This window comes from Anas acuta, chromosome 1, assembly GCF_963932015.1.
Source record: "Anas acuta chromosome 1, bAnaAcu1.1, whole genome shotgun sequence".
NCBI classification, from domain to species: Eukaryota; Metazoa; Chordata; class Aves; order Anseriformes; family Anatidae; genus Anas; species Anas acuta.
The window spans coordinates 163,218,417-163,228,474 of record NC_088979.1 but is presented as its reverse complement, the minus strand read 5'-3'; the positions used below and the strand labels follow the sequence as shown (position 1 = coordinate 163,228,474).

At 40.9% G+C, this 10,058-nt stretch overlaps 1 protein-coding gene across 1 annotated transcript; it reads left to right on the top strand.

Moving 5' to 3' along the window:
* Positions 1 to 366: 366 nt before the first annotated feature.
* Positions 367 to 3,632, top strand: RPS16 (ribosomal protein S16). The gene is made up of 6 exons (XM_068669100.1): positions 367 to 469; positions 559 to 614; positions 1,255 to 1,356; positions 2,099 to 2,195; positions 3,259 to 3,306; positions 3,437 to 3,632. Exons 2-6 carry the CDS (start codon positions 567 to 569, stop codon positions 3,580 to 3,582), a joined length of 441 nt encoding a protein of 146 aa, XP_068525201.1. The 5' UTR covers positions 367 to 469; positions 559 to 566; the 3' UTR covers positions 3,583 to 3,632.
* Positions 3,633 to 10,058: the final 6,426 nt, after the last annotated feature.

Sequence of the window (10,058 nt, the reverse complement as noted above, 5' to 3'; positions counted from 1 at the left end):
GGTTGGCGAGTATTGACGAGGGCACGAGGAACTGCCTGGACGTGACTCAGCGTGTGATGTGACTGCAGTGTGCAAAGTTTAATGGTTTATGTTCCCCAGCATTTTAACAGATTTGGAGGACCAACAACGCTGCTTTTGCGTGTGGCTCACACTCGGCGCAGAAAGCGAGTGACCCCACCACACCCCTCCCAAGGCACGGTCTGCGCAGCTCCCCCCGGGGACAAATCCTCTCTGAACTGAGCGTTCTCACAAAGGAATTTTGTTTCTATTTCATATTTATTTAAAAAAAACACCAGCACCCCCCTCCCCCCCCCCCCCGCACTACACGGCTGCCGTAAAGCGCAGCCTGGCGGAGGCTTGGCCTTGCGTCGCGCGGCCGGAAGCGCGGCGCACTTTGCGGCGGGGCCGCCCCTGAGGCGCGGCCGGGCGGCCCCGTGCGCCCTTTCCGCCGCGCCGCCGCCGAGGCAGGGTGAGCGCTGCCGGGCTCCCCCCGCCGCCGGGCCCCGCTGTCCCCCCCCGCTCCCCACAGCGCTAACCCCGCGCCCCTCTCTCTTGCAGGAGTCATCATGCCGGCCAAGGGGCCCCTGCAGAGCGTCCAGGTCTTCGGGAGGAAGGTGAGGGCCGCCCCCGCCGCCTCCCCCCCAGGACTAGGCCGCGGCCTCCGGGTGCTCGGCGCCCGCCCGGGCCCTGCTTGGGGGTGGCGGAGCCCGGCGCGGCCCCGGGGGTGGTGCCCCGGAGCTGCCGTGCGGCGGGGCCGGCGCTGGAGAGGCCTGCTCAGCATCCACGTGTCGTGGGGCGGCGGGCCTGCCGGAGATGGTGCCGCCAGGGAGCAGGCCCGGCCTCGCTGGTTCAGGGAGCCTCGTGGGGGCTCCCCGCAAAAGGGCCCGGATCATTTGCTGTGGTGCCCGGGAGTCGTGTTAAATAGATTGGGAAATAAAGCTTTTGGTGGGGGGATCCCATCGCCCCACAAGTCGTAGGTAGCAAGCTTTTATGAAGAATTAGGCCACAAAATTATCGTTTTGATGAACGGATTGGGTATTTCTCCCACACTCAGATAAATATAATATTGTTAAGATGGTGCTGTAATACTCTAATATGTTGGAAAGTAAAAAATTGTACTGTCTTGTTTTTTGAGGGGTGCTAATATTCAGCACGAAACTAAAGATTTTAGATTGTTAAATTTTCAGAAGGTTTCACTTTATGTTGCTATTGTGAAAAATGAAGTGCTTCACTAACATGTGTTTGGACTTCTAGAAAACAGCAACTGCTGTTGCCCACTGCAAAAGAGGAAATGGCCTCATTAAGGTGAATGGAAGACCTCTGGAAATGATTGAGCCCAGAACTCTGCAGTATAAAGTAAGCATCTGCCTAGCCTCCCTACCTGCTTGGGTATTAAAATACCTTTATCTACTCAATCGCTTGAGGATTGAAAAGAGTATTGCCTTATTGACAGTACTAAATATTTGTTGTGTGTAGAAACATAAACACTGCAGAAAATGCAGAAAACTCCTGTCATAATTGTGCTGTTGGCAGAGGGATTCTTGCTTAATTGGGTTAACATACCTTATTTACACATGTGTAAGGTGACTTAACTTTGATACATGCAAACATATATATGTACACACACAGAGTCTCAAATGAGCATGAATGATACGAAGTGCTGTGGAACAAAACTATGTAAAATCAGTTACCATGCGTTTTGTTGTCAGAAGTATTTTCAGGAGATAATCATTTTTTTACATTGAAACGGGAAACTTCAAAGCCTCCTGTTCAAAAGATTCATTAAAACTTAATAAAATAGTTGGTTGGCCTTTTCACAGAATCACAGAATTGTCTAGGTGGAAGAGACCTCAAGATCATCGAGTCCAATCTTTTGAAACTTAAATAAAAAACCCAACCACTTAGTTTTACAACAGTATTAGTAAATGTCAACGTTGCAAGAGATGTACAAGTCCCATTTACATGGGACATGTACTTGTAAAATTAAGGCTCTGCTTTTCAGAATGTTTAGTAACTTCACATTTCGTAAATGTGCTACAAGCTCTAGTCCTTGCTGTCTCTGATCACAAATTAACTTTTTCATTGTTCTGTTTCCTAGCTGCTTGAACCTGTCCTGCTCCTGGGGAAGGAAAGATTTGCTGGTGTTGACATCAGAGTCCGTGTGAAAGGTGGTGGCCACGTAGCGCAAATCTACGGTAAGGCTTTTTGTGGGATAGAACAGGTCAAACCGCACATGTGAGAGGCCTGAGTTGAGAGTAGCAGCTTGTGCATCTCGGTTTCACTACTCATGAAGTTTTTTGTGTGGTCATAGTGGTTATATTTTATTTGCAGAGTTGTAACATCTGGAATAAGTTGAACTAAGGAAATTTGTGAAATTGTGAGGAGATTTGAGGAATGGATCTTGCATGTTGCACCATGATAATTGGAAGTGTGCCTCTATGCAAAAAGTTTTGGAAGGCAGAGAATGGGACTTAGCATTAGAAATTGTCTTTAATCCTAAATTTTTAGGTTGTCCAGAATCATCTTTAATCTGACTTGCAGGGCTAGGTGGTGGTTCTTACAGAGTAGGTTGAGAACATACCTGCGTTAGATAGGGTTGCTCTTTACCTGTGATAGATTTGTTTTGCTGTTACAGTTTGGATGTAGATCAGTGGAGTTGAAGCTGCTTAAAGAGCAGGGACATGTTTCAGTCTCTTAAGTAGATTGCATTAATATTTCAGAAAATTCAGTTTTTCATCAAAATACTGATCCTAAACAAAATGTTTACAGTAACTCCCATAGCCCTGTTTTGAGTTCTGATGGGTACGTTACAGGCTTGTTTTACAGAGGAAAGCTGACAACTACGCAAGCCATCCTGTTGTGCGTTTTGCCTCTTTAGTATTTAAACTCACCAAAAACTTTTATTCTTGCTGGAAATTATAGACATTTTAGAGAGCTGTGTTTTTAAGAATTTGAAAATCATGCCTGGTAGAAGATAAACTGAAGTTTCTAAAGAAGGTGATCAGGACTGCCCATGTACCTTGGCTAGTTAGCAGTTGTTGAATCAGAAAATGAACTGTGGGTGGCCTCTTGGCACACGTTTCTTCAGATTTGCCAAAATAAAGGTCACATGGAGTATGTGGGAGGGGAGATGAAGGAGGGGAAGGACAATTTGGCAGAGAACAAGACAGCAAGTTTCTCAGATAATTGGCACTTTGTGTTTATTTTGAGTTTTAAATATATTTGCAATCCTTACTGATCCATCTTCTTTCTTAACAGCTATCCGTCAAGCTATTTCCAAAGCATTGGTGGCTTACTATCAAAAATGTGAGTTTGTTGTTTTGATTATTATATTAGCCTTAAGTGGAAATGTATTACTTCTGATAGGTGTGAAAATGCCACGATTTTGTTCCTTGTGAAGTTTCTAAAACTGAAATCTTTTTTTTTTTCTAAACAGATGTTGATGAAGCTTCCAAGAAAGAGATCAAGGATATCCTAATCCAGTACGATAGGACTCTGCTGGTTGCAGATCCTCGCCGTTGTGAATCCAAGAAATTTGGAGGACCTGGAGCTCGTGCGCGCTACCAGAAGTCTTACCGTTAAAATTGGTCAACAGTTATGTGACAGTCAATAAAAAATAAGAATTTGATAAATTCCGTGTTTATAAGTTGTTTTTTTTTTCCTGTATGGGTAGATAGATTTTCAGTTCAGATTGATTCATCAATCCATTGATATTAAAGTAAAATCAGAGGGCTTTCGGCAGTTCTCTTAGATCCTTTCATGGTAAGTCTTGATAGACTTCAGGGTCTTGGAAAAGAAGAGCAGTTTTCTGCTGTGGGCGTATTTCAGAACATAAATTACCAGAACATAAAAGGCTTACATCCTTTTTTTTTTTTTTTTGGGGGGGGGGCAGGGTGGCTGGTGGGGTGGATACATGCAACGGCTTGTTGAAGTGGACTTTGCATTTCTGCTAAGTCTAAACAAATGCAGACCTTTTCAGGGATCTGGATGGTCCTGGTGTTATGAGGGGAGATGAGTACCCTTGTTCTTCCCATGTGAAAATGTCTGTTAAAGCATGTGTTGCAGACAGCATGCAATGTGTAGGAGTGGGTCTGACTCCTAGCTGGTAATGCATATCTTATGTGATCTTAGTATGCCATTCTAGAGTAATACTGCATTAAGTATCTCTGCATGCTTTGGGGTTGGCACTTAGTGTTCTTGCAAAGGAATTTTATTGCCATTATATATTAATGTGAAATAACCACTTTTTTAAAGTCCCAAATGTGGACATGGAATATTAAGTGACAGCACTGTGCATTTGCACGTACTGCTTATGTTGATGCATGCATGAGACAAATAATTCACCACCTTGAGGGCAACTCCCTCAGCATAGTCTAAAGTGTATATTCAGACACTATTTTAAAATTTCTATTTAAAGTTTACATCGTCAAAACCAAAGTAATTATATATGTTCATGTATGAAGAGAATGACCTCTTGCCCTACGAGCTGTTACCAGACAGTAAGAGGCAGTTTTCTGGATTAGTATATCTAAATATAGGAAACTTTTGAAGTAAACACAACTTAACTTTCTTTCAAAAATAGATTTTTGTAACTGTGAAACATAAAAAGGGCTTTGTTTTACAAAACACATTGGGGCTCACTTCATCTTTTGGCCATGTTTGCTCATTACAAACACAGGTGGATATAGACATGGAGAACTGTATCTAATGATAATAAAATCCATTTGGTAGCCAGACTGCTCATGTCATGAGCTAGGTGAGATGATTGAAATCTTTAGGGAAATACGTGTGAAAAATTCAGAGCTGAAAATCTGACAGTAGTTTGGAAGACCATAACTAGTGTGTGTGTTTATGAAACATAAAATGTTGGAGAAGTTCCAGTTTCTCATCTCTTGAAGCTTTGAGGATTTTCATTTTGGAAGTGGTCTGGTTAGGAAGAGGAAGAGTTAAGTTCCGAGTAAAGCTTGGGATGTGTCAAGGCTGTTGGAAAGGCTAATTCTGTCCCTTGGAAGAGTTGTAAGTGATTGAATGAGACCTTGGAAATGAGCTGACCCCACAGGCATGAAAACAGCCCCATGCTGTTGTTTGCTGTTTGGAAACCAATCTGGAGAGGGACTGGAAGAAACATTGAGGACAAATCCACCAATAGCCTAGCTTCTGCCCTACTGCTCCCTTCTAGCCGGATATTTTTTTTGACTGCTGTATGCTTGTATGACAATACTGAAATTGTTATATGAGCATCTTGATGCTCCAGATTTTTGTCCGGATTTCTATAAAATGTGGTATTTCTTCTCTCACTTAACTTTTTTTATTTCAGTGTAAGTCTATACAAAGTTAAACTGACTTCCTTGAGTTGAGTTGGGGAACTGGAGATAATAGCACAATATTGTCCTTTTGCTCTAGTTTAGGAAAACGATTATTCATAGATTTTTTTTTTTTAATATATATAATCATTGGCACTTGTTATCTTTTTGCCTTTTCTGGATAAAGCTTTTATTTAAAGTACTCTCACTGAAGTGTAGTTACTCAAGAGTTAAACATGTAACTTGAACAACTTCCTTCTGAAAAAGAATTCTCCATCCACCTCTCATTTTGGCTGTCAAGTGTCTGCCACAAAATCCTGCAATACATGACCTGAATAGAAGTAGAAAACTTATTCAAACCTTTCACACTTTCATTGGAGGGGATTGTTGCCTATTCTATTGCCAATTGAAATACCAGGATTTTTTGTCTTATGCTAAGTGAATGATATATTAAATCCCAGACACTTGCTGTCTCTTTGGCAAGATGAATAGTTTGCTTTCCTCAGTCCCTTCCTTCTGCATCCTCAGTGTGACCCATTTCTTGTCCAGCAAGTTGCTCAGAGTCTGTACCTTGTAAGAGTTGCTCACAAAGTACTCTGGCTCTTGGACTGCTGAGAACTCCAGTGTTCTGACTTGCAGCCTGGCTTTCTAAGGAAAAGATGCTATGTAGGGATAACTTCAAATTTGATTACTGAATTCCCGTGAGTTTTGTGAAAACTGGCATCTTGATAGATGTTAATTAGTTTCAGCTGAGGAAAAATAAGCCTTTTAGTTGTTTGGCTTGTGTGGTGACTGACAAGCAATGGCTCACTCAGTGCTTAGGAAATGTGTACTAGCCTGCCAGTTGGCACATACGTACCTTATGCTGTGGCTTGTCCAAAACTGATTCTTGCCGAGCTCTTAGACCAGTCAGATGCAGGGGAAAAGGGGGGGATACAGAGATCCTGGGATGTGAAACTCAGGGGCAGGGGAAATGGAATACTCAGTGCCAGTAACCTTAGAGGTGTTTTCACAGTTATGGGGAAACCTGATTTATCAGTTTGCTGCCCACAGAGCAGCTTGTAGCAACTGGGGGGTTTTGTTTTGTTGTTCTTTTATGGAAAGGCTGAAAATAAAACTTGCATTGCTACTAATACATCCAGAGATGATATCTGTGTGTTATTTCTTCAGACAAAAAGCTCTTAACATAATAAAAATGCTTTCTGAACTGAACTCTGATCCTACGAAAATGCCCTATTAATCCTGGAGGGTGATGTCATTCCCACAAACTTGTTTTTTACATGAGAAATGTTTGCGGAATTGGACTAGTGTCTGCCTGGGTGGTGGAAGGCTGGAGATCTTTATTTTAAATGGTTGTTGGCCGATTAACCACTAGAGGGCTTAACTTCATTGCAGAAGGGTAATTAACATGAAGTTTTAAACTGTGGGAATACGCAAGGAGAAAACATTTTCATAAAAATCTTCCTTCCCCTTTTCTGTCCCCTTTTCCCTTTTCTTCTTTCCCTCTTTCCCTCCCTTTTCCTGATGTCAGTCAAGCTCTGATGATTAAGCATTTGCTCTGGCCAAGGACACCCTTCCACAAAGAAATACAAACAATCTGATTTCAAGCCCCTAGTGAGGTTTTTGGGCAGCTGTGGAGGTAGTTCTTGGAACAGAAGAAATGCCCCTAACCTTGTATCACCCAGCTCTTTCATGAGCTTCACTGATATACATTCTTAGGAAGATCAGACACACACATTGGAATGTGTCCCCACTTGAATTATTTATTGAAAATACCATTGAATCATAGAATATCACGAGTTGGAAGGGACCCATAAAGATCATCGAGTCCAATTCCTGGCACCGCATAGGTCTACCCAAAAATTTAGACCATATGACTAAGTGCACAGTCCAAACGCTTCTTAAACTCTGACAGGCTCGGTGCAGTGACTGCTTCCCTGGGGAGCCTGTTCCAGTGTGTGACAAACCTCTTCCTGATGTCTAGCCTAAACCTCCCCTGTCACAGCTGGACAGTATTCCCGTGGGTCCTATCACTGGTGACTAAAGAGAATAGATTAGCGCCTGCCCCTTTGCTCCCTTTCGTGAGGAAGCTGTAGGCTGCGACGAGGCCTCCTCTCAGCCTCCTCTTTTCCAGGCTGAACAGGCCAAGTGACCTCAGTCTTCTCATACATCTTCCCCTCTAGGCCCCTCACCATCTTTGTAGCCCTTCTCTGGATGCTCTCCATTAGTTTTATGTCCTTTTTGTACTTTGGTGCCCCAAACTGCACACAGTGCTCAATTATCGCTTCAATTAAGGCTGGAGTGTGAGCTCTAAAAAGTACCATGTTTTGTTACTGATGATAATGGATCCAAATCCAAAACAGGGCAACCTTGAACCCAAGATGACTGAAGGCTGTTATTTCTTCAGCCGTTATTTATAATCCTGATAAAATGCATAAGCTGTATATAAAATTAAGTCATCTCAAATGTTATGTTAGAAAGTCTTGAGCAAATTTATTTTGATGATAATAAGCAAATAGTAGTGTTGAAAACTTCTAACTTAATTTTGAAAGAAAAATCTATAACTTGAAAAATGACACTAGATTTTTTTGAGTGTAGGCCAACATGTGTTCTGTACTGTGTTCTTTTTCTCACTAAAGTGATTGTTTTCTAAGGTGTTGTTTCTGATCACAATGTCCAGAAGTCCCAATCTGCGAGTATTCCACTACTTGTGTAGATAATTTGTCATTGCTTGAATATAATTTGATTTTTTTTCTTTTTCTTTTTCTTTTTTTTTTTTTTTTCTTTCTTTCTTAATATAGTTCTATGAGCTACAGTTCAGTATACTTGGATGAATAATTCTTTTTCCTTATTAGCTAATGTCCTTCATGTGCTTGGGACCGTGCTATTTCCTACCCTGCCTTGAGCAGAGATATCCAGACCTAATGAAACCTATTGCTCTAACTCTTAAAAAGACCCTTTACAGCTGCAGAGGCTTGGTCTACTTTTAAGACATTAGAAGTCAAACAACAACGAAATACTAACACTCTATATTACCTCAACTTTACTATAGAAAAATTGAAAACAAACAAACAATCATTTTAATGGCTTCTGTTAAATTAAAAGTGTTAATTTATATTAATGGAAAATTTTATTATTTTTGATGCCACATATGAAACACAGTGTGAAATATCATCTTGAGTGGAAGAATCCCAGATGAGATTTCTTACAAGAGTTTGAAATGTTTTCTACATCAGACATAGTTACAGAGGAAAATAACTCAGAGACTGGTAATGGAAATTGGAAACTCTAATGCTGTATTGGGTTCATCTCAGCTTGACAGCAACCTCAAGGCATCATCCTCTAACAGGAGATTTATGAGAGCATGAAATGTTGATTAGCCCCTGCCACCTCCTACAGGGTAGGTGCCCCCATTAAATGTTTGCAATCTGTGACTATGACTACATTAGTGTGTTAATTTGGATAAGGAGCTCAATTCTTTTACTTCAGTCTGCAGACTGGAGCAGTTTGGGATCTTTTGGAGCAGATTAAAATAAGCTGGAAAACGAAGACTGGCTGCATATTCAGTGAGTGGGAGCAGCCTGGAATTAGTCAAAAATAAAAACAAGGCAAAAATCTCCTTGAAATGTGAATTGTGTAAATAAGTTTCCTTTAGGATTTACAGAATAATGAAACACAAGATGGACAGATAACCCATTTCAATGGCTGTTTGGTAAATATTTTGTGCTTGTATGTATTTGTAGAAAACTGCATCCAGAGTCACTTAAATACAGTCAGTAATAAAACTAAATCTTAAGAAATAGTGGAACTACAGTGTACTGTAATATTGTATATCAGTTTGCAATAATTGTCCTTAGGCCACCAGTGATCCTGAACCTGCATGGGTACTGCTGTGTGGACTTGTCTTTGACTATGGTTGAAAAGGTTGTGTGTTTTCCTTTGCCCTCTCTTCCAGTCCATCAGGGGAGAGGGGAAGAGAAAGGGCTAAAGGAGTTGATGGGAGAAATTTTTACCTGAGAGAGACACAAAACTTCTGAATTTTATTTTGTTCCGCAACCACCTTGAGCAGAATGCTCCCAGCATCCTACAAAGTGCTAGGAGGAATGAAATATAAGGCAAAAGATAGGCTTTGCAAATGAAAGTGAATTGCAGTAATTTCAATTACCGTTATATGTGTCATTAAAACTGCACTTTTTAGTGATTCTATTAATGTTTAGAGTAAAGTGGGTAAGGTTTTTCCATTTTAATATATGTTCACGTTAAATTTTGGTTAATTTACACTTTTCCATTTTAATGAAAATTAGAAACAAAGCCCCTTAGCTCCGTTGACTTCTTTCTCCTTTTTGGTAGTATGAAAATTTCCAAAAAAGTTTTTTAATGAAAGTGAAATACAATTATCTTCCTGGAAGTTTTATTTTGTGACAGAAGCAAACTAAATACAAGAATGTATCTCAAATATTCTTAAGAATCCAAGTGTGTCGTTTGATAGAATTTTGTGTCTCTCCTTTTGGAACAGATGAGGAACATTCATATGTTAATCTCTGAAATAATCTGGTTATATTTTATGCATTAACATAACTGGAGGTTCTTGCTAAAATTTTTCACTATAAGAAGCAAAGGGCAGAGATCAACGCAACCCGCAAAGCACACAAAGGTGTAATGACAACTGAAGGATCTCTCAAACCATCATGACATGGCAAAATTTCTTTCTGTCATTGTCTTCTGTGTTATAAAGGGCCGATTGAGCTCAACAGA

Coding starts and splice junctions, on each gene's coding strand:
- RPS16 (XM_068669100.1), top strand. CDS start 567: ATGCCGGCCAAGGGGCCCCTGCAGAGCGTCCAGGTCTTCGGGAGGAAG. Junction 2,196..3,258: donor CCACGTAGCGCAAATCTACG/GTAAGGCTTTTT, acceptor CTTTCTTAACAG/CTATCCGTCAAGCTATTTCC. Junction 3,307..3,436: donor GGTGGCTTACTATCAAAAAT/GTGAGTTTGTTG, acceptor TTTTCTAAACAG/ATGTTGATGAAGCTTCCAAG.